Source organism: Cryphonectria parasitica, assembly GCF_011745365.1.
Source record: "Cryphonectria parasitica EP155 unplaced genomic scaffold M406scaffold_2, whole genome shotgun sequence".
Classification (NCBI taxonomy): domain Eukaryota; kingdom Fungi; phylum Ascomycota; class Sordariomycetes; order Diaporthales; family Cryphonectriaceae; genus Cryphonectria; species Cryphonectria parasitica.
Window position 1 is genome coordinate 2,802,095 of NW_024468910.1, and position 23,138 is coordinate 2,825,232.

General features: G+C 53.6%; 5 protein-coding genes across 5 annotated transcripts; 1 reads left to right on the forward strand and 4 right to left on the reverse strand.

Moving 5' to 3' along the window:
- Window positions 1-4,008: 4,008 nt before the first annotated feature.
- M406DRAFT_44477 (uncharacterized protein) lies at window positions 4,009-4,631 on the reverse strand (the record flags this gene model as incomplete). The annotated part of the gene is made up of 2 exons (XM_040924249.1): window positions 4,009-4,185; window positions 4,515-4,631. The coding sequence occupies 2 exons, from the start codon at window positions 4,629-4,631 to the stop codon at window positions 4,009-4,011; spliced, it is 294 nt and encodes a 97-aa protein (XP_040779665.1).
- Window positions 4,632-11,379: 6,748 nt separating this feature from the next.
- On the reverse strand, window positions 11,380-14,985 carry M406DRAFT_337083 (family 35 glycoside hydrolase; the record flags this gene model as incomplete). The annotated part of the gene is made up of 8 exons (XM_040921211.1): window positions 11,380-12,692; window positions 12,771-13,431; window positions 13,510-13,638; window positions 13,718-13,847; window positions 13,925-13,929; window positions 14,017-14,266; window positions 14,344-14,440; window positions 14,574-14,985. 8 exons carry the CDS (start codon window positions 14,983-14,985, stop codon window positions 11,380-11,382), a joined length of 2,997 nt encoding a protein of 998 aa, XP_040779666.1.
- A 1,326-nt stretch (window positions 14,986-16,311) lies between these two features.
- M406DRAFT_92049 (family 51 glycoside hydrolase) lies at window positions 16,312-18,879 on the reverse strand (the record flags this gene model as incomplete). The annotated part of the gene is made up of 5 exons (XM_040926215.1): window positions 16,312-17,102; window positions 17,185-17,425; window positions 17,522-18,304; window positions 18,422-18,624; window positions 18,728-18,879. 5 exons carry the CDS (start codon window positions 18,877-18,879, stop codon window positions 16,553-16,555), a joined length of 1,929 nt encoding a protein of 642 aa, XP_040779667.1. The 3' UTR covers window positions 16,312-16,552.
- A 1,881-nt stretch (window positions 18,880-20,760) lies between these two features.
- Window positions 20,761-21,090, forward strand: M406DRAFT_337085 (uncharacterized protein; the record flags this gene model as incomplete). The annotated part of the gene is made up of 2 exons (XM_040921212.1): window positions 20,761-20,782; window positions 20,864-21,090. The coding sequence occupies 2 exons, from the start codon at window positions 20,761-20,763 to the stop codon at window positions 21,088-21,090; spliced, it is 249 nt and encodes an 82-aa protein (XP_040779668.1).
- Window positions 21,091-21,995: 905 nt separating this feature from the next.
- On the reverse strand, window positions 21,996-22,927 carry M406DRAFT_71693 (uncharacterized protein; the record flags this gene model as incomplete). Its single annotated transcript, XM_040925491.1, has 5 exons — window positions 21,996-22,154; window positions 22,209-22,392; window positions 22,452-22,553; window positions 22,628-22,763; window positions 22,909-22,927. The coding sequence occupies 5 exons, from the start codon at window positions 22,925-22,927 to the stop codon at window positions 21,996-21,998; spliced, it is 600 nt and encodes a 199-aa protein (XP_040779669.1).
- Window positions 22,928-23,138: the final 211 nt, after the last annotated feature.

Below are 23,138 nucleotides of genomic sequence, written 5' to 3' on the forward strand. Positions count from 1 at the left end.
GCAACTCAGCAGCAGCAGCAGCGAGATAATGCCCCCTTGCCCCCACTACCACCAGCACCTGCTGGGTTGGATGAGGCCTCTAGTCAGACCATGTCGTCTATCTTGAAGGCGATGGAGGAAATGAGAGAGCAATTCAGCGAGTCCCTTCACCTGGACTTCCGAGCTGAGGATCTACGGACGGTTGTTGAAGAGGCCGTTGAGAGCCGATTACCTCCCCCACCACCGCCTGCACCGGTAGTCGAAGCTGAAGACGAGCGGGATGTGCTAGCCGAGAAGATGAACGAGTTGTCGGCTCGCTGTGCTGATCTTGAAGAGCGTCTACACCTTGAGGAGGCTAAGACCTCTGCTGAGATTGCCTCCAGGAGGGCTGTCGAAGACCGAGCCGCTGAGGTCGAGAGACAGCTGCACATGGCGGAGACCCGAATCGAGGTGGAGATCATCAACCGCAGCGCCTTTGACCAGCGTGTTGCTGACCTCGAGGACAAGCTGCACCACCAGGAGGAATTGGTCGAGGGCGAGGTCAAGCTCAGGCGGGCAGCTGAGGACAGGCTTGCCGAGGTGCAACGTCTCCTCCGCATCTCTTCTGAGGAAGAAGTACGTCTACGCGAGGCGCTCGAGGAGAAGGACGAAAGAGTGAAGATCCTAGATGCCAACAACAGCAAGAACCAGATGCGCCTGGCTCTGCTCGAAGCATCCCTGGAGAACGCCCAGAAGGACAGAAGCGACCTGGAGGCTCGTGTGGAGATTGCCGAAATTGATGCCCGCGACCTCCGCCAGGAAGCGACCCGCTGGAGGACGGAAGCGGAGCGAGCCATTGAACTGTCTGAACGCCAGGGCGATGATCTTCACCACGCCCTGGAAGAGAAGAAGCAGCTTCATGTGCTCGTCGACACACTCGGTACTCAGCTGAACGAGAACGAGAGAGTGCGTGAGAGTTGGCGGGCCAAGTTCCTGTCCTTGCAACAGGACATGGAACGCGCCACCTTCGAGATTGCCGAGGAAAACGCGCGTCGCGTCAAGAGGGAGCATGCTATGCTGGCTCGACAAGAAGTACTCGACGCTAGGCTGCAGGCAGAGTCGCGTACTCGTGAGCGCCTGGAGACTGAGCTCGAGAGACTCGAGGCTGGTGAACGCCAAGGCATGAAGGCTGTCAACGAGGCCAAGAGGCTGGATGTCCTGCTTGGAGAGATGAGGACGGAGAACCATAAGCTTCAGCAGACCACCATGCGCTACCAGGCCGAGTTCTCTGAGGCTCGGGAATCTGCGGCACGTGAAATCCAACGTTCTCGAGACACCATGCAAAGCCAGCTTGAGCAGGCGAATAACCAGGTCAACATAGTCCGCGAGGAGCTCGAGGACCAGATCTCGACGTTGCAGGCCCAGCTTGACCAAGCCAAGCTCGATGCCGACACCGTGCGGTCGCAATACGATATGCTCGCGGAGGGTGCTAGCCAGCATCGCAAGGGCGACGTCGACGCGCTCATTCAGAAGCATCAGGACGAGATGGAGGACATGCAGGCCCGCCTCGAGCGGCAGCTCAATAACGCTATGGAAGATGCACAGCGCGGCGAGTCTAACCTCCTTGAGCGCCTGAGCATCTCGACGTCCAGGTGCGAGCATCTTCAAGATCGTGTTGCCCACCTCGAAGAGAAGCTCGAAATCACCCGGGAAGCCGCTCGTGCTGCCGCCCAAGCTGCCAAGGCCTCAGGTATCGCTTCTACGCCTGTCACTGGTATCGCCACTCCTGTACCAATCGCTGCACAGCCTTACCCCGTCCCGCAGCCGCAACCTCAGTCGGAGGCTGTGGCTCATGCCATGCAGCTTCCCGAGAAGATCTCACCGCAGGCCCTCCGAGAATCCATCATGGTCCTGCAGGAGCAGCTACAGGAGCGCGAGCAGAAGATTGAGGGTCTCGAGCAGACCGTCGCGAAGCTCGACCCCGAGGCTGAGACGAAGATTGCCAAGCGTGATGACGAGATTGTCTGGCTGCGTGAACTTCTGGCTGTTCGGCACTCTGACCTGCAGGATATCATCACTGCCCTCGGCCGGGACGACTACGACCAGGAGCGCGTGCGTGATGCTGCTATCCGCCTCAAGGCTAACCTGCAGATGGAGCAGCAAGAGCGAGAGAGAGCTGTGAATGGCGGCTCGAATATTAATCTGCCGAACATCGCCGCCAGTCTGCGTGAGCGCGCCCCCGGAGTCGTGCAGGCAGTAGGTCCCTTGGCTGCAGCCTTAGGCAACTGGCGAAAGGGCGTCAGCTTCACCAACGGCAGGGCGTCATCGCCGGCACCAGGCCGCAGTACTGCCACGCCTCAGAAAGACAGTCCGCCGTCGCAGAGCAGCTTCCTCTCGGGACTGCTGACCCCACCTCAGTCCAACCTCCGCCAGGCGCCATCGTCAGGTCAGCAAACCGCCTTTTCTGCTACTGGCCGTCGGTTCACGCCGCAGGATCTCGCAAACAGGCCCAAGCCTCCGGCTTTGTCGCAACGGCAGGCTGAGAAGCTGCCGGCCCGCGAGGACAGCCCCATCCGCCAGCTGAGCGAGCCGAGCCTACCTCAGACGCCACCCATGATGCGCTTAGCGTCTTACGACGACGATGCACTTACGCAGGACGAATTTGACGATGCTGAATTCTTTGACGACGAGTGAGATCGCCAGTCAACTCGACCCTCGCAATTACATATGTCGGATCACCTAATAATACTACCCACTTTTCTTTTGTCAATATGAGAGCGTTCAGATGGAGAGAGAGGAGGGAGAGATAAGATGCTGTTCAGGGAAGAATTAAAAATAGTTCATGTTTGTGTAACCTTGTTTCTTTCCTTTTCTAATCTTCTTCTTTCCTTTTATTACAGAAACGCGAACACAAGCCCAACATACCCATGATCACTGCATCACTAGAATGATACCCCTGCCTTCAACTGCGAGCACGAGCACGAGAGCATTGTGGTGGAGACAGACTGTTATACTGTATCGTACATATTCAATACTACATTTTCCTTTCTGACTCTATGGGTGAAGCACGCAATTCAGGCAGTGTACAGTATACCGTCGGGACATTGAGAAGACTGTGAGATATAGTGAGGTGTATGAGCATGACTTCAGAGAGCTGGTATGGGCTTTTGTTGATTAGACAAGAAGTTTGCATTACAATGAAGACTCGTCACTCCCCGGTATAGTTCATCCAGACGGCTGAGTGATAGATAGCCTGATATCACTCCCTTCACCTTTTGAGGACTTTAGTAAAAGTTCGCCTTGGTCAAGTTTCTACACGAATTCCATTATGGCACGCCTAACATCTCGTCATGGCTACCCATCATCACATACATATCATTTGCGCCCTCTTTAAATTCTGGGTTGTTATAGGGCATCGCCGTCGCCACGCAAGACCGAAAACGCCGTACCGATAATAACTCCAGTCTCCCCTCCCAGACTCCTTTCAAGAGCCGTCTCCTCCCGTGGTCCCAGCATTAAAACCAAAAAAAAAAAAAAAAAAGGAACAAATCAACACCCTCATACGAAACACTTCCTTGAGCACACGACACCCTGGAAGCAACCCCGGCCGTGTGTCAGGCAAACATACCGACCCGACCCCCCCCCCCCTTTCTCTCTCTCTCAAACCTCGCAGAAGAAGTTGAACTCGGCGTTGGAGCTCACGAGGGCAAGCGACGCAGAGGTGGTGGCGGTGGTGGTGACGGCCGAGGTGGTGGCGGCGGCGGGAGCGGCAGCGACAGCGGTGGTCGACGTGGAGGTCGAGGATGAGGAGGTTGAGGTGGACGTTGTGGATGTGGACGATGACGTGGTCGTCGTTGAGGTGGAAAGGGACGTGCCTGAGCTGACGGCTACCTCCTCGTTGGTGATGTCGGCTTTGCACTGGGCTGGTTTGGTGTGATTAGTAGGACCATACTGATGGAACGGTAACGTTATAGCTTTGAAAGAAGAGAGAGGGAGAGAAAGGGAGGCAGAGGAGGGGGGGGGGGAAGGGCGTTGGACTGTATATATGAATTACTCACTATTTTGTTCGTTGCAGTCACTCACGGTGAAGGACTGCCCGCCGCTGTTGGCCATGCTGGCACAGCTGTTCATCTGGTTGTCACAGGACCGGCCTGCGGCGTCTGCAAAGTCGGTGAAGGTGTCGCCGGCGACGGCAAAGGGGCGCTTGGAGTCGTCTGTCTTGGTGACCTGGAGGCGTGGGAAAGGAAAGAACCAAAATTAGCTACTGTTCATAGACTGCTTTTCTTTCAAATGGTAGTTTTCACTTGAAAAGTGGTTTGCGATCGTTTTCCCTCTGTTTTTCTCACTGTTCTTTTCCAGTTCCAAAGGCGTAGCTCTTTCCCCTGAAATTCTTGTGCCTCTCTTGTCCCCTTTGGAAAAGAATATAGAAGGGAAAAGAGGGAGGGGGACACCCGGGAGGGGGTGGATCTCTCTTCTGCCCCCTCTTCTTTTTTCCCTTTCAAATTGAAAATGTCTTTAAGAAACAAGACAAGAGTGAGGAGTAAATTGTGACTTACAGGCTCAGCCGTGATCCCGCCCAGGGCGCCCGAGAAGGTCTGCAGGTTCGTGGAGCTCTGCCGAGGCAGCAACACCGTGTCGGCGCCGTGGAATCTCGCCCGGATCTCGTTGAGCATGTCCGGTGCGGATGAGGCCGCCACGCCGGTGCTGATGGCCGCCAGGAGAGTGAGGCGTGTGAAATGCATCTTGTTTTGTGTGCGTGCGTGTGTGCGTGTGTGTCTCTCTCTCTCTAATTAATTACGCCAGGGCCCAGTGAGAAACGAATCCCGTTTTCGAAGACGAAATCCAGTCGTGGTCGAGCCAGCTCTGTCGTTCCGAAGCCTCTTACGTCGATTGTCCGTCTTCTGGAAAAAGAAGGAATGAACCCGCGCAGCGTTGCCAGCCAGCGTTATCTGGTGCCTTCCTCTTTCTCTCTCTCTCTCTCTCTCTCTCGCGTTCGTTCGCTCCTTCGTTGACGACGATCACCAATTGTGCCGGCGCAATAGAATCCCCACCTAACTTTTTTGAGTCAAGAAGGTCGTCGCCCGAGAATGTCCTCACAAGGCTGGGATAATTAAAGATTCAGAACAGAGGAATCGCCAATAAAATTGAAAGAATGATTGATTTGTACAATGAGAATGATAAATTTACAGAATCATGAGGATGCCATGGCGAGACGACCGGGACGAGCGTGGGAAGGAGAGAACCTGAAACACCCCTGAGACGAGGCGCCTTGCCCTTCATGGCCCCAAGCAGCGTCTCTTCCGCTCCTCATGCGGGGGAAAAAGGTGTACCACATTCCTCTGCCAGAATTCTATTGGTTTCGACCTCGTTGGTAAATTTTATCCTTCTTCATACAAAATAAGAAAGCAAAAACGGTTGCTTTGGGGATGGGAAGGGTGAAGAAGGCTTATATTGGAAATAGTTGAGAGTGCTGGTTTTGTCATGTCAGTCTTGCCTTTGTTAGCCAAGTTGTGTAGATCTTACTTTTCCAGCCTCGGTACGACGGTCTACTGCGCACTTTGCAGGCTCCGGCAGCTGGTAATAGTTTTCTGCCGTGGATTCTTGTATGTGAACTGCTACTGGGGGTCATTAGCAAGCCAGGAAAATAAGGAACAAGCAGTATTCTCTACGAGTTGAGAGAGGGTCAAGGGCTAGGGGAAAGGATCCCGAGAGTGCCGCTGACAAGGGCTTCCTCTTTCCGACGCATGTCAAAATGATAAAGGGCCGGGGTTACTGGGGCTGCGTAAGAGTGTGGAGAGAGAGAGAGAATATGTATGTTTCGTTTCGTTTTGTTTTTCTTTGGGAATAGCACATATCAAAGAGCACATTCAAATCTCCCTTCTCTCATCCCTCGACATTTCATCCCCCTTGCAGTTCATTCACAATTCAAGTCATTTGGCTTTCGTTTTGGAAGAGAAATGGAATTGGGTATCTGTAATACATCGTACTTTGTAGGGTGTAAAGACATGATGCTGCGGTTTTCCACCCTGCGGAAAGGCAGTGCTGATAGTCTCTCGTTCTCATGGGCCTCATCCTCCACGGCTTCAAGCTTGTGTTTTCCACCGGGGATGCTCAAGAGTACATGCTCTCAGCTTGTGTGTATGTCTGTCTCTTCCCCCCCAAATTCCATGTTCATTAAAAGGAAAAGAAGGAGAAAAATGGAGAGTAAAGGAGAATATTCACCATTCTATGCTCGTAAGGTAAAATGGTTCGTGGCCCTCCCCTTTTGTTGTAATTTTTGGGGTAACAAACTCGGCTTGATCGCGTGGGACTCCGGGGAAAATGCTATGCAGGTTGTGTAAAACTCCTTCGCCCCTGCCTGATACCGAAAAAGGAGAAATCCTAAGCCAGAAGAAGGGGAAAAAGAACGCAATGACTCCAGTGACGCCGCACACACACACAGACGCGCGCACTCTTCTCAATCTCTCTCTCTCTCTCTCTCTCTGTGCGCCCCCAACAGAAATCCAGCGTGGTGGCATCCTGTCGGTTGCCCCGGCGCCCTTTAGAAGTTGGTCGATGCGGCGGCCTTGGAGGGTGGCGTGGCCTGGTGGTAGCTCTCAAGGGTGGACTGGAAGGGCGAGGAGACGCCAGTGGTGCCAGCGGTGGCCGAGCCGAGGCCGCCAACACCGCTAGTGCCGGCGTCCTTGTCGTTGAAACCCATCAGGCCGTCGCTCTCCTCGGTGTTGCGCCTGCGGCCCCAGATCCTCCAGGCGAAGACGCCTGCGACAGCAAGCACGATGGCACCGCCCACACCGACCACAACACCGATGATAATGTTGCGAGTCTGGGTGGTCATGCCGGAGCTGCCGCTGCTGCCGGAGCCCGAGTTGGACAGGCTGGCGGTCGGGGTGGTCACGGTGATGGAAGTCGAGCTGCTGACGGAGCCATCGGTGGCAGTGACAACCACGACAGTGGTGGAGGTGGTAGGAGTGGCACTGGCGGTGGTGGAGGCAGACGTTGCCGATGACGTGGTGTCGGAGCCGCCCGCGGCCGCCGAGGTCGACGCGGCAGCGGCGTCGGAAGAGGTTGAGGTCGGGACAGATGCGTCCTGAGTGGTTGTTGACGAGGTCGTCGGGGCGGCCTCGGTGGCCGACGTCGTGGTCGCAGCGGCGGCCGAGGTCGTAGTCGTGGGCTCGGCAGAGGTGGAGGTGGTGAGGCTGGAGGTGGTGGTCGGCTCTTCTGAGGTAGACGTCGTAGTCGTGTCGGCGGCCGCTGTGGTTGCGGTAGCCGCGGTCCCGCCCCCGCTCGCGTCGGCCGCGTTGTTGGAGTCAGAGCTGCCCGCGTCGGCGCTCTGCCTGGCCATCAACTCCCTGCTGTTCCGGCCCAGGAGGTGGGCATCGATGATGAAGCCCTGGGCGACGCTGGTGGCAGACAGCGCTGCCACAACCAGCTTGAGTATCCTTGTGGAATGCATAATGTGTGTTGTGTGTGGTGGATATGAATGTGTGGATTGATGTGTGATGACGAGCGTCAAAGGATCGTCTCGGTGCTATGAAAGCACACGAGAAAAACGAGAGATGGAGGGTGGACAGGCGAGGGGAGATTGTCCACTCGTTCACCACTTGATTTGTGCACCAACCGGAGTGGCCTGTTGTTGCTAGGTGAGCCCCTTTGCGATCAAGCTCTCAAGCTGTTCTGTGGTACCCTCGAGACCCTGGTTGTGTTGTGCTCGTTTCTCTCGCAAGCGATTGTTTGGAAGTGAATCAAAGATGTCGAACACGAGAATGAGCAGTCGATCGAAATCCAGTGAATGGTCAGTATCGAGATGTTGTATTGTTATTGGTGTTGCTAAATGTGGTAGATTGGTAATGAAGCGGAGGGTGGATAGACCGTTTTTGACGAAATTGACTGTATGAAAGGGGAAGAAGCGAGCGACGTTGGGGTGGGTTGGAATGATGAGTGACAAGAGTTGGTTATTAAACTTGTGTGGGCTGACTGAGAAGGAGGAAGAAGTGAGTGGGAGGTGAAGTAAGAATGGGCAAGGGAGGGAGAGTGGAGTGGAGAGGGGGAGTAAGGACTTGACCCTTCCACCTGGTGGGCCCATAGGGGGGGGGGTAGGAAAAAAAAGAAGAGAAAAAGGTGGAAAGGGAAGTACACAGTAAAGGGAAGAGGAGACTGGGGGGCCATAACATTCAGGTCAAGCACTAACAATAGAGAGCAGTGACAGTCAGCACATACTGATATAAGGGTACGAGTGCAGGAGCACCCAAGGCGCTAAAAACTGCCGCAGCACCCGAGAAGATGGGCCCCTAAACAAGAAACTGTTCTAACTTTGTCTGCTAAGCAAGTAGTGTATGTACTGTACTATGAATGGTACCCCAAGGCACAACGCCCTGGAGTTCTTTTTTTGTTTTATTTGCTGTGTTGTTTGAAATTCTGACTCTCATGTCTAGCTCTTTCCTAACATTGTGAGAAGTTTCTTCTGCTACCGTAGCATCCCTTGTTGTTGCTGTTGTTTCTTGGACCCAAAGTGCAGAAACCCTTGGACTAGAATGTATATTGCACTGCCCTCTTTGTTGCCATTCTGAGCAGAACTGATGACTGCTGCTAGATTGTACTACCGCACCACAAGTACCGTGACAGAGGTACTTGTGAGGACCCCTGCGAAGGGAGGGTCAGCTAGGCTCTGTTGTGATTGGCCCTGGTGCGGACGTGCAGGGAACCTACCCCCTGGGTTTTGCCTAAACACGGGCTTGGGTTCTCGTATTGCTGGTGGGAGGCCACCGGTCCAGTCAAAAGTCACCTCAGCAAAGAAAGTCACACTCATCGTCTACCCACCCACCCTTCATCCTACCACCAATACTTGCCGCACTAGTTGGATCTTGCCAGTCTGACCATATGAGCAGAGAGAAACCCTGGCCCAGACTCGCACTTTGTCACCTAGTAATTCTCTGCACAGTCAAGGAAAAACCCTTTCCATGTGGATTATGTGAGAGAGAGAAGGGTCATACAAGTACCCACAGCAGCAGGCCCTTGTGCTACTGGAAATGGCCGCCACCACGCGGAAGGGGGGGGGGGTTGTTTCTTCCTCATGGGGGTCGGGCGGAGAATATGGGCCCGACCCGAGCGTTGCCCTCGATTCTTGTCGCCCAGAAGCCAGTGCCATACGCGTAAGGACCAGGATCAGGAACGTTCTATGGCAGGACGCAAGGGATCGCGGGACAGTCGGGGGCTTTTCTTTCACTTTGCACGAGATCGGTTCCCACATAGCGGTGGGCCAACAGTCATACTAGTTACCTGCTGTCAAGGGCAGTGTGTCATTGCGAGGGATTAATGAACGACAGGCTTCGGGGAAAACAAAAAAAGACAGAAGAAAAGAAAGAGGGAGAGAGAAAAAAAAACCTCTCATGCACCAGCAGAGATCGATAGTCGAAGCCCAAACTTGCGCACTACTACTATTTAGCGCCAGCGATATAGAGTTCTGGAAGCTTGTCCATCGCTTCCCGGCGAAAACTTAAACGTCCCGCTGTTGCTGCTTCGTGCTGCTGCTGTTGCTAAATATAACAACACACTGTCTCTGGCTAGCAAGCAACTATTACATAGTACACAGCAGCTACTGTAGGTGGGCTGCCAAGGTTTCTTTTGTTGTGGCATCCCAGGCTATGCTTCCGGAATTCAACAGTTATGACGATCGTGTTTTTCTTCTTCAATATGTCATTTCCCCATATTCCATACAAGAAAATCCGGAATGAATGAAACAAAAGAGAAAAACAAACCAATGCCACAATGGTCATGACTTGGAAGGGGGAGGGGGCGGCATAGAGAGGGGCCATGAAGGGGGTGTGGTCGGTCCTGTTGATCCGCGCGCCTCGTGATTAACAAGTCGTGGCCTGTCCACTGTCGTCATGCCGTCTGCAGCCCTGCCCCAAGTATCGTCAACGACGCAAGGTTTCCTCTGGGGACAAACTGGGGATTCCATGCCCCTCTCTACTTTCGGCAGATCTTTGCACAGCCGCCTCCTCGATAACCCCCGCTGGAGGAGGAAGGGGTGAAAAAACAAGACAACAACGAGACAACAAGAAGAAAGAGAAAGGGATGGAGGGGTATGGGGGGGGACACAATCCAGGGTCTTGCCATACTTGTGCCAAGGGACGACACCCGACCCAGATTCACACTCCTTTTAGTTGAAACACTAACAAACAAGCATAACATTGTCTCTACTGTAGGTCTACCCTTTGCAGTGTAAGCCTATCTCTGCCTCCATATGAGAAAAGAAGGCTTCTTATCAAGCATCATTATCAGACGATGATCTCTCCAAGTTGCCCTGTCTGTATCACACGACCGAGCAGCAACAGCCAGAGCCAGGTCCAGCGGGCTCCATTATTCTGCTGGGGCATCTTGTCCTTTGGTCCACGCGACCTCGCAACTCATTTTCCTTGTTGGGACGAGACAGCCATCTTGGCATGACGACTTTGTGAATTCATGCAGACATAGATCACCTCGGCCCGAAAGAGAGATCCATCCTCTTTTTCTCTCTCTCTCTCTCTCACACACACACTGTCTGTTTTGTCTTCTGCCAAACGAAGGGGGGCATATTCCAAGAGCAGAACTCGAGCCTGATTTCTTTTCTTGCACCAGTTCAGGTTTCTTGTCCTTGGACCTTGCCCTCCTTCTTCCCCGCATCATATGGTCTCGGGACCTTGGAAGCGCATGCCACGTCGACATGCTGCACTTGTGTTCTGAAACAAAAGTTTATATCTACAATCACTCTCATCCACTCCCCACCCCCCTCCTTTCCCTTTCCCCAATTTACCCTGCAGAGAAAAATGTATCTGGCCAACCTCCATGCTGCCACATTGAAAGGAGAGCCTAGAACTCACCGCCACGATCCTCTCCATCCGGGGTCTTAGATATCCAACGTTACGTCCAGAGCGGCGAGGCGGAAGGGAATGGGGGGAGGGAGCCGCGTAAGGGATTATGATGAATGTTCGGATCGCATCGTCATCTTTTGTATAGAGCGAGAGCCACGGACTTTATGGCCACGGCCCACGTTCATCAGAAGGTACCGACCAGATAGTCAACTTGCCTAGTGCTCTGGCTTCCAGTCGACTTGTAAAGAGTCTGCCAGTATCAAGAATTTACATGTCCAGATCAAGATTACATCTTAGAAATACTACTGCTCCGAGCTATCATTAGGTACCCCAGCTTCTCCAGAGCTACCTTACACGAAAGGACTTCTCCTCCTCACCAACATTCAGTCATATTTCGCTAGACCATTGTGGAACATGGCTACCAGCGGCAAACAGCCTTGTGAGAAGATTGCGTCTATCTACCCCTCCAGGCAGTATTTAGGTATATATTTACAAAAGAAGAAAAGAGGGAGGGCTTGTCCGAAGAAAACAAGATGGCGTAAACACCACCGCCACCTTGGCCCTTGCTCGCCTAATAAGCCCCTGGCCTCTCCGTCCAGGCAGGCTGGTCCACCAACGTAGGCGTCTCCCGCCCCGTCCAGACCGGCGTGGCGCCTATGGTCCAGTTCAACCCAGCCACCTTGGCCCCCTCGCTCTCCAGCGCCCACAACGTCAAGCCCAACCAGTTCTCCCCGCTGTAGTTCAGGACGCCCTCGGGAATGGGGAATTCGGTCTGCGGGCCCACGTTGCTCGTGTATCGCCCGAGCTGGTACCCGTTGACAAAGATGAGCAATCGATACGGCGTCGTGGTGTCTTCTGTGTCGTTGGCGAAGACCAGCGAGAGCGGGATGTCCCACTCGTCGGCGGGGAGGGAGAGGGTGAAGCTGGTGGTATAGAAGGCGACCCCGGCGGCGTCGATGCCGTCGAACGGCGACGAGCTCCCGTTCGTAAAGGCAGTGGCGACAGGCGGGAAAGGCTGGTGATAGCCCTGGCGCTCGGCGAACAGGCCGCCCTCGTTAAGGGGCCCCCGGACACGGTCGGCATAGTTTTCGCCTCCCAGGTTGCCCGTGATCTTCCATGTCAGGTCGGACGCGAAGGTGTAGTCGAGGATCCCGCGCGGGTCCTTAGCTTCGTCCGCGCCGACCTCGCCATTCTCGTCGAGACCCATGTTGTCGATCAGGACGGTTAGAACGTAGCTCTGCCCGGCCGTGACGGCGCCTGAGGGTAAAGTGAGGTCCTGGGTGTAGTCCGAAGGGATGTCGTCGTAGCCGGCAGTCCAGGACCCTAGGAAGGTACCGTTGAGCCAGACGGAGGCGCCATAGGCCTCGCCGCCCTGCGTGGTGAGTGAGAGAGAAGTCTCGCTTCCAGACGCGACGAAGTGGCCTCTGAACAGCAGGCTGCCCGTGTTGAAGCCGTAGTCGGAGCCATACAGGGACACGGGCGTCTTGAGCGGCGAGCCAATCGGGTTAGTGGTGTTGGTGTGGTTCGCGTCAGGCCAGGCGCTGTCGTCGTACGAGGCCTGGATCTCGGGAAGCGAGTCGATCGTGTACCAGACGGCGCTGGCCAGGTCGGGGAGATCCAACGTCGGGGGCGCGTAAGAGGCGTTGGCGGACCACGAACCTTGGGCGTCGGTGGTGAAGGTCAGAGTCTGGTTGTTGACCTGGAGGGTCGTGGCGCTCGAGGGCGCGCCGATGATCTCTAAGGCAGTGGTCTTGTTGAAGTCAGCCCTCAAAGAGAGGGTAGAACCGTCAACGGAAGCCGTTCGGACGAGGTACGGCCCGTTGACGATGACGGCGGTCCCGCTGGTGAGCTCAGGGACCCAGTAGTTGTAGGCGCTATTGCGGTCTGATTTCATAGTTCGTACATTCGAAGCTATCAGCACATGCACTTGAGGACTTGTTTCACAAAACAACGACAACATACCGAGAATATAGATGTACAGATCACCGACCTGGACGATCCTCCTGGAGGTGGACGTCTCCCACTGGGCGATGAGCGAGCCGTTGGCCTGTTGGATGGTGACGCCGCTGCCCTCGACCAGCGAGCCGTTGGAGGCACCGGCCACAGCCAGCTCGTGGAGCTCATCCGCGCCGCCGTAGACAACCAGGACGGTCTTGTCCTCAAAGGCCTGCCAGGTGAAGATCTCTGCGGTGGAGTAGAGCAGCGTCAAGGTACCGACTGGGTAGTCCGTCACGTGGACCTTGGAGTCGCGCCCGTTCAGGGTGAGGGAGCCTCCGAGCTGGGGGATGGCGAGGGTGCCCGCCGACGTGGGCAGGGACAGAGTGTAGTTAGTCGAGGCCTCCGAGGTGTAGTCGGCATGCCTGACGATGAAGAAGGAGCCGTTGGTTCCGAGCACAGGCGTGGTCACGATGTCGGCGTTGGTGTTGTAGACGCCCGTGGAGTAGGATGTCGCGGGCACGGCGATCAGGTAACCCGGCGAGACCTTGAGGAAGTTGGCCTCGAGCTTGAGCTCTGAGTACTTCTCCCTGTCGACAGCGCGGTTCTCCCGGATGGCAGAGCCGTAGTCGTACGAGGCATAGACGCCAGGGTATTGGATGTTGCCCCAGTTGGTACCGCCAAAGATCTGCCATTATTCGTTCTCCGGGGTTAGATGGATTGATCATAAAAGGTCTCAAGAGGAAAATCGACCAGAAAAACGTACCATGTACAGACTGAAGATGGTCACACCCGCCGCGTAGTTGTTCTTGTAGAACACCCTCTCGAATTCCATGTTCAGGAGGTCTGCACACTTTTCGTAGCCAGCGCCTGAGGGCGGATCAAAGGAACCTCCCTATCATGTTGGTGTTCATGTGTGAGCTATGTACGGCCGGCTCATACTAATTAGAACTCTGGGCCAATTATTTACGCACCTGGAATTCATTGATCAGGTACGGCGTCGTCGGGCTCTCCTCGAGATGCAGCTCTCGAAAATCGGTTGGGATGGACCCAGACGGCCAAGAGGAAGGATTCGCACAGTCGAAACCCAATGGATAGGAATCACTAATAGCAGATTTCATATCGTAAGCAGCCGTCATCATCGTGAAGGAGGAGTCTGAACAACACAAGAGCGAACTTACTGTCCCTGATTTGATACACATGTATGTGTCAGTCAAGCAAGAAGCATAAAAGGTCGCCTTTCGGCGGGATTAACCCCTCCTTGACAACTCACATAGATGTCGACCTGACCAACTCCTGTACCCGGGGCGTTGTGTCCATCTGGCGAGGCATCGTTGTTGACAAGGGGCACTACGATACCCGCATCACGAAGCTGATCTTCGATATACTGCATGTAGTATCCGTTGGGGAACACGACGTCCGATGTGGCATCAGTGTACTCATTTTCGACTTGGACAAGGATGATGGGCCCGCCGTTTGTGATCTGATATTTGGCCAGAATGGCGCCCACGTTGGCCATGTAGCTGGGGGGGGGGGGGGGTACCATTCGTTAGCAGCTTTCTCTCGGCCTCTCTCTCTCTCTTTATTAGCACCAACATACTTGTTCGTGGCGTTCAGATAGTCGGTAGCATTGGTTCTCAATTTCCCCTCAATCCTCTGCAGCCAGCCTGGAAAGCCGCCGCCTGTGGCCTCGGCATCTGTATTCCCCGGCCAAGCACACACCCCAACTGGTCAGCGAATCTTTCCTTCTTCCTTTCCCCCCCCCCCCTTTTCTTTGCCATCATCATCATCACCCCGATTTGCCAATTTCGTCTGTGGTCCTTCACTCACTGATATACGGTCCCGGCCTCGCAATGAGGTACAGCCCAGCCTCCTGCGCAGCCTGCAGAAACGGTTCAATGGCCAAGGCGGCCTGGTCATTGAAGTCACCGCTCTTGCCCTCCAGCAGGCCCCAGTGTAGGTAAAACGAGACCGTGTTCAGGCCCAAGGCTTTCACCTTCTGGAAGACGTCGAGCCACAGTGAGGGCACGGGCAGGCGGAACGGGTGGAACTCGCCCGAGTAGATCATCAGCCGCTCGCCGTTGATGAGAAGCGAGTAGTTGTCGTAGGTCACGACGTCCTGGAGGAGCTCGCGGCGATCAGGGCGGAACAGTTGTGGCGGGCGTCCGGTGAGGGCGGCGGCGTGCGCGGTGGTGGCGGCAGCACCCAGGAGGGCGAGGGGCAGGATGCCGGTGAGCCTCATTGTGACCTGAGTCTGTAACCAAGTAATGTACGAGTACAGTGGTCACCGTTGTGGTTGTTGAAGATGCTGGTGGACAGCCCTCTTTGCGTGGTCCAAGCCAGGAGCCAGAGCGCCTGTTCTTAAGAGACTTGGGTTGAAGACAGTCACTCTTACTCTCCTTGAGTCTGTACCAGATTGACAAAAGCGGACCTCATCATTCATATGCATCACCCTGCTTCTTCATGACGTTCGCTGCGACTCTCTCCTTCTTTCTCTCCCCTCTCCGGCCCGCTTCGGCCCTTTTGCTGGACAACATACCGAAGCATCGCCTCTCCACCCAGCCCGTGCCTGCATCCATGGTGCCATGGTTACAAGGACACGGAATTATTTTGTTGGAGATGACTGCAACGTCGTCGAGGGGTGGTTGCAGGGGAAGGAGTCAGGGATCCCCAGCGTGCCACGCATCGGACGAGAACACGACAAAAGCTTGGGGACGACAAAAGCTTGGGGCTGGCACCAGCCACATCTGCAGTTCACTTCCTTGGTTGGTGGAACATCAGGGTATATGTTTTCTTCCGAGCCGTTGGCATCACATCGCCTTACAGCATATCAACTAAGAAGAGCAGGGCAAAAGCCTAAAATACGAGAGAGAGAAAGACGAGATGGTGTTTGTCATGGTCATGATGGAAAAATTGGCCAGGGTCGCAGTGCTATGGTTGTGTGCAGGTACATAGTACGCATAGTATAGTTCACCGTGTGGAGGAAGATTGTTCGGACGATCGCGAGAAATGATAGATAGACAGAGAGAAGAGGGGAAAATGAGGGGAGGCCTGTTGGGTTGGGGAGATTTGCGGCCCTTTCGGAAGCCACTGTAACCCTACCACTGCAACCCGCCCTTTCCCCCTTCCTCCACCTCTTCTTCCTTCTCGGCTTGCACACCTTACTGCAGCGTGCTTTCCGTTGCCTGTCACTACTGTGTGACCTTCCTTGTTGGTTGTGTGGGGTCTTTTACACCACGGTGTGTGATCTGAGGAGAACAATTATGTCCTGATTTCTTGTCTTTTTTTTTCTTTCTGAGGGAGTTGAGCATGTGATAATAGTTGCAACCTAATAATGATAGAATAGCAGAAAGAGAGGGATACAAGCAACATAAGCATACATTGAGGTTATCACCAATTCATCATAGTCTAGAGTCTATGAATAGGTCAATTAAAGAATGAGGGAAAATCGTGTTTGGATATTCAAAAAGAAATGCCAACTAAGATATACATCATTATACATGTGTACACACATCTTGGCAGGTATATGTGTCAAATGTGGGGCAGTGAACTCATCGGGGTGAAGGATGGGTGAAAAGCCAGGTCATAGTTCACTTGCACTAATCCTTCTAACTATCCTGGGGCCAGAGGTACTGGTGCACCCGTTTCTATAGGAAAAGTACAACAAAGGGCCGGCTAGCCCGAAACCTAGTGAAAGGGCCCTGGTGTCAGGGGCCTGAAAAGCCCTTTCACCCACATGAGACCAATGCCTTTATTCCGACAATATGTAATGCCCTCCTTCATATATTCACACGTCTCAGGACAGCACCTCACGACGACGCTGCAGCCAGCAGCGCAACGCTCAGGTTTGGCAGGCTGAAGCTAAAAGCACCGCCGTCGTCCGCCGTCAAGCTGCTCGTCGTGGTGATGAGCTCCACAGACCCGATACTGTTATAGCTGTAGCCGTCTGGGGCCGTCAACACCGTCAGTGTGGCCGTCGACCCGCTCGCGACGCCATCAAAGGTAACATTGAACCCAACGTCCTCAGTGCTGTTATACACGGCGGCCTTGACATAGTAGGTGCTCGTGGCGTTGTCCACACCAGCCACCCAGTAGGCGGGGCCAAAGTCATCGGTGGTGTCTGCGGGTAGGGTGGACGTGAAGGCGGCGTTGCCGAACAGCTTGAGCACGTCGTACGAGGTGCTGGTCACGGTCTGGCTCTGGTCGGCGGTGAAGGAGATGAGATCGGGCGACCACTCGTACGAGTTGAGGTTCTGCAGGAGGGGCGCATAGGAGAAGCCCCAGACGCGGTCTGCGTTGCGCTCCATGCCGATGACAAAGATGGCTTCTGAGACGGAGCCAATCCAGTATGGCCAGGGACTAAAATGAGGCAGAGAAAAGAAGAGGTGTCAGCCACAGTATAAAGTGTAGAGAATAGTGTCATGAGAATGAAAAGACTCACTTCTTGGCGTCATCCCAGTTGGTCGTGTCGCTCACGTTATTTGTGTTGTTCTGCACGACGGCGAACTCTCCGACCTGGATGGGATGGCCCGCAGCAATATTATCAAAGAAGTTGAACTGGCCGACAAAGTAGTTGGGCAGGGTGTACTGGTGATAGTCTTGCCCAGACGACTCATAGGTGTAGCTCAGGTCGGCGAGGGAGGTGAAGATCAGAATGTCTGGGTAGACGGCCGAGATGGCATCTAATGGTTGCACACGGAACATAAATCAGCGGACGGACTTCTCTCTAACATACTGTACAAAGCCCAAGACAATGGCATGTTGTTGTGTGTACATACCATAGAACGCATTGAAGCGGTACTCAATGTAGCTGTCCTCGCCGCCGTTCAGGTTGTCCTCGTTGCCGACCTCGACGAACTTGATGGTGAAGGGATCCGTGTAGCCGAGGGCGATACGCAGGGCGCCGTAGGTGGTGGAGGCGTCGCCCATGAGGAACTCAAGCTCGTCGAGGGCACTCTGGACATACGGCTCTAGGTCGGCCTCGGAGATGATGGTGCCATCCAGGTACTCGCCCGACCAGACGGCCAGGACAGGCTCGAGCCCCAGGTCCTGGCACCAGAGCATGTACTCGACGAGGCCGAGGCCGTCCGTGTTCTCGTAGTCCCAGGTGCCAGGGCGCCCAGGCCGGTTTGTCAGGTTGCCGATGGTCTCGTTCCAGTTCCACCAGTACGGGGGGTCCTCGCCCTCGAGGTTGTTGCCGCCGGGGATGCGGAAGTGCTTGGCGTTGAGCGCGGCCAGGGCCTCCATGAGGTCTGGCCTGTTGCCGTTGGGCGTGTCCTTGTACGTGGGCGGGAACAGGCTGATGAGGTTGAAGTTCAGGACGTCGCCAGCTGATGCGTCAAAGGTCAAGACGAAGCTGTTGTTGATGTTGGCCGCGTCGGCTGACGGCGTGAGCTCGTAGCTGAACTGTGTCCAGGCGTCTGCGCTCGACGAGCCCGAAAATGTTGTCGAGGCCAGCGTGGCATTGGTGATGTCGGACACAAGGCTCGCCGTAAAGTTGCCCGAGTAGTCTCCCAGGACGTAAAAGCTTCCTGCGTAGGTGCTTGAGGCCGAAACGTCGACTTTATTAATTTGTTCTCTGTTAGCAAGACGGATCACCGTCATGAAAGAGAGCCAGAGAAAGAGAGAGAGAGAGAGAGAGAGACTCTAGAGGGGACCACCACCACTGCTGTACTTACTTCCCCACCAGCCTGGGTTTCGAATGCCAGCAGCACCGTCGGCTATTGCTGTCACCTCTACAGAGGTTGGCAGGGCCGATGACAGAGGATCAGAGCTGTTATCCAGGGCGAGCGAGGCAGAACCAGCAGCCGTCCACGGGTCGAGGGTGGACGGATACTCGGTAGAGCCCTGGAAGGCCCGGTTCTGGATCAGCTCGGCGTAACTGTGGCCAGGAAAGGATTAAGCATAAGAGGTCAGTCATCTCTTCCACACGCGGCCACCACACAAATGCCCACCAGAGATCAGTCAATGCTATGTTAACTTACATGCCGCCATCACCACCGTGGTTAATGTCCTCGAACATAAGGCCATATTGGTACCCAGAGGTCGCGTTTCCGCCAGACGAGGCAACTGAGAGAGTCACGGCCGCAGCACCTCCCACGAGGAGGGGCGCAGACAGAAGAGACAGACGCGCCATGGCAGCAGAGGAGGAGGGCATATACACACAGCGAGAGGATCGGCGCTGCTGGTGAGAGAGGAGAATTGGGGGAGAATGCGACAGGTCCCAGGAACAGGAAGGGGATCATCTCCGAATCATGCTCCCTTTTTGTAAGAAAAAAAGATCTTCCCCTCAAAATCATACTCGCTGTTGAATCTCCCATCCTCCTCCGCCTGCCCCTCCCTCTCCTCCTCCTCGTCTGCGTCCTGGCCATACATCAAGGCGCGTCTGGGCCCCCACTCCCTCCCCCGCGCGCCCCTCGACAACTTCACCCCGGCATCCAGTCCGGAGGCAACGTCCAGACGCATCCACTCGCCCAGTTCGCAGAAACAGGCGCATCAATGAGACACCGAGAGACATGCCCAAGCCTCAGGACACCACACCGAGTTCCCAACGCCCCCGAGCGCCGAGCTACCAGTAGCGCCCGACGGGTTTTGGGGAAAACCGGGCTTGTTGATCTCATACTGCATGCTTGTGGAGAGGGCGAAAATCAAGGGGGGGGGGGGAGACAGACAGAAGTCAATGGTCACGAGTTCAAAATAATTGTGGTGACATGGTGTGACAAAGGCCCATCACCTCCGAACAACATCTTTGGCCCGAGATGGCGAACGCAGGTTTGGGAAATCATCGCCGCCCGCCGCCCCGGCCTGCGCTGTGACCCCCCTTGCTTGACGTGCTTTGTGGTGAAATTAAGGTGTGAAGAAATTCAAAATTTCATGGCGGGGGGGATTGAAAACTAAAAAAAGTGATCGTCAGGATCTGGGGAAACCTGGTCCCATCAACTTTCAATTTCGTGGAGACAAATGTTGGGGTAAAACGAGGGGAAGACTCCACTCAAGATATGTCATGCTCAAGGCATATGAGATGGTAGTATTCGGCTCGAAAGGAAATACTCCTGCTCATCCGCGCCAATGAATATCGAGGAGCCTTGGAGGCCAAGCACCCCGGCGCCCTCGGGCCCACTCATCATCAGATCTCGGAATTTCTTGTTTGCCCTTCACCGTCTTGTCTCTCGCATGAGCTGAGATTCGATCAAGGTGCCGATAATTCGCCGAAAAGTAAGAAAGTCAACTCATTACATTACTGGGTATTACCATACTGGGTGGATGTCACGATTCACAGCCATCATCGTTGTCTTCGTGGACACATAGGTCCTCTTGACCAGAGTAAGTACTCAGATGCAATGTTATGATACTAGTCGGGAGAAATTAAGAGAGAAGTATTTGATAGATTGATTATTGACATGATGTCATGGTCCAATGTCCTCATGAATTGTGTCCTATGCTGGTTCTCCACTCATGGACATTACGCCCTCTAGCCCCAACTTACGAGGATTCTGCCTTTGTCCCTTCATCACCGTCAACTACATTGCTCAAGGAGCATATAAGAAAATGCAAGGCCGTCAGGAAACAGTCTAGCACAGTATGTTTCCCAATCACTTAAAGGCCAAATGGTGATGTCGACAAGATTATAGTGACGCTCTAGACTGACGCTTTCTTCAGCTCTTCCTCCAGCACTAATAGACAATACTATACTAGCAACACGAGTCATCAAATTTATTAACAGTCGCATACAAAATGCAGAAAATGATGATTGATGCAAGCGTCATGCATCGGAAAGATCGAGCCTCGAAAATCAATGACTGCTGAGAAGACTCGTCCATCTTGAGAGCCGACGACTGACTGCCAGCCTGTAAAGTCTGGTCTGGAGAAATGTATATAAGCCGAGCATCTGTCCAGACTTATCAATGAAGTTAATCCAAGCACCCACCATCCTCATCTGTAACTTCTAGAACCGGAGCTTTGGAAAGACGCAAAGAAAACCTACACCGTTATCGAAGCCAAGACGACCCATTATAATATGTCTGACTACAAGCCAACAGGTAACACCTATCGTTCCTTCACAATGCTATAGTTTTTGAAACTGTCAGGGCAGAGCTAACCCCTGGAAATGATGTGATTAGAGCATGACGGTCTCCGACAGGACGGTCAGCCAGACAAGCGCGTCGGCACTGGCGAGTTTGCGCAGGGAAAAGTTGATCCCCATGAGGCGGGCAAGCAAGGTGGTAAGGCAAGTGGCCTTGGAAGTGCATCTGGTGGTGGCGACGGCGGCGGCGACGCATACAAGCCCACCGAGAATGACGGTCTGACGAAGGATGGCAAGCCTGATGGACGCGTCAAGGGCAACTAGAGTCTTTAGCCTTTCGAAGCAGAGTCAAGCGAGAATCCAGTCGCGTCATTCACTTATATACGTTTGATGTTAGCGAAACCCTTAAATGACCATCTTGTGCGCAGCAAGTAGACAAAAGCCTTTTGGATGAGTTACAAATGCCACGATATCTTGGATAGTTCGTGCGCAGCTGAAGTTGGTCCTTGAAAGGCCTTGACCAGGTCGTGCACGACATATGTTGAATTTGAAGTGATATCGTTGTGCGTGATAGTTTTTATTTATTTTGTTCATCACTACTAAGGTAGCTTACATGCTGGGGCATGTTGTGTATCCCTAGCACTTTGATCTATCACTTCTGTAACAATTGCTTGTGGTAACGAGGGGAGGAGGATGAGTTGCGCTACAGAAGAAAACAAGGAGAATGCACTGGCCTTCGCATGTCGTCATGACTGGGTGACGAGGATGCCTGAACCTCGATAGTCTGTCCTACCCACAGATTATCCATGAACCTGGAATGGCTGTATAGAAGGCCCTTGTTTTCTGTATTGATCTTGTGGTGCAAATGTATGGGCACAGTCCATGTGGCCGCATCAGTGGTCATCTTTTGCGTGACAAATCAAGATGTTTTTCGTCGCTATGATAAAGGTTTTTTAAAAAAAAATTTCTTTCTACTTCTGAAAAGAAAGTAAAAGCTTCGGGGCCTCTCAAGTACTCATGAAACTAGTCTTGAGAAAGTCGTGATTAAAGCTTAGGACTTGGCTCAGAGACCTCTCAATTCTCAACTGGAAGGAAATTTTGTTCACGCAATCTTCACTTTATTGGCTGTTAAGTGTGCTAAGCTAAGAAATGAATTGAGACATAGGAAAGAAAAGATAGGAAAACAAAAATAGGCAAAGAAAAATAGGAAAACAAAAAACTCGAAGCTCTTAATTCTTAGTCCGCTTGCGCTTGGGTCGCGAAGAGACTGAATCGGGCTCTGGAGCCCGCTTAGCAGCCCGCTTAGTAGACCGCTTAGTAGACCGCTTAGTACTGGAAGGGACGGGAGTGGGTGACCGGTCCGCAAGAGAGCTGGGAGCGTCGGCGTCCTGTCAAGCATTAGTACGCAATTGAATCCCCAAGATTGAATAGACTAGACGTACGATCTCCTCCTCCTTCTCCTCCTCCTTCTCCTCCTCCTCCTTAACAGCGGCGGGCTTCTTGGCGCGCCCGCGGATGCCCCGTTGGCCGAGGCGATTGAACTCGGGGTCTCCGTTGAAGTCCTCGTCGGCGATCTTGCCCTCGATCATAGCGGTACGGATCTTAGCCTGGAGCTCAGGGTATTCGCTGAGCCAGAAATCATTATTGTTATATTCACAACACCAGGGAGAGAAGACACAACTCACGTCATCTCATCATATCCATCGATCATGTCGAAGTCATAGGTGTCATCCTCTTTTTGGATGGCATCGCGTAGGTTCTGGATCTGGCTGCCGGAAACGCAGCCCCTATATAGATTTTTGAAGTGTTAGCGTACTTGTATGTCTTCGAGTAGAGACTTACCTGTGACATGGGATCATACCAGTGTTTGTAAGACCAGGAGCCATGTTCCTTAATCTCCACCCAGGTAGCGAAGCGCAGCTCGCCCTTCAGCAGCTTGACCTTGTTTTCTTTGCACTGCTTGTCCTTACAGACAGCACGGTTGTTGGGGGAGACCTCTGGTTGACGAAATGTCAGTATGCAGCAAACATGAGGATGGGTGCTGTTGAAAGAGAGTAGCATGACGGTGGGCAGTGATAATTTGAGATGCATTGCTCGTAGTGTTTGCTCAAAGCTATGATGCTGCAGACAGAATCTACTTACCAACACGGTACTGAGGCATCTTGCATGTGGATAACTTGACTCAGGTGATTTGTTGGAAGAACAAAGAGTGCGAAGAGCTGCAGGAATAGATAAAAAAGTATGGGTATCACGAAGGTACAGGCACGTGCTGAGATGGGAAGCAGGACAGATGCCTATGTAGGCAGTCGAAGGGATTCCTAGATAGAGAGTAGACCAGGCGTTCAGATGAGAATAGAACAGTGGCTCAGATG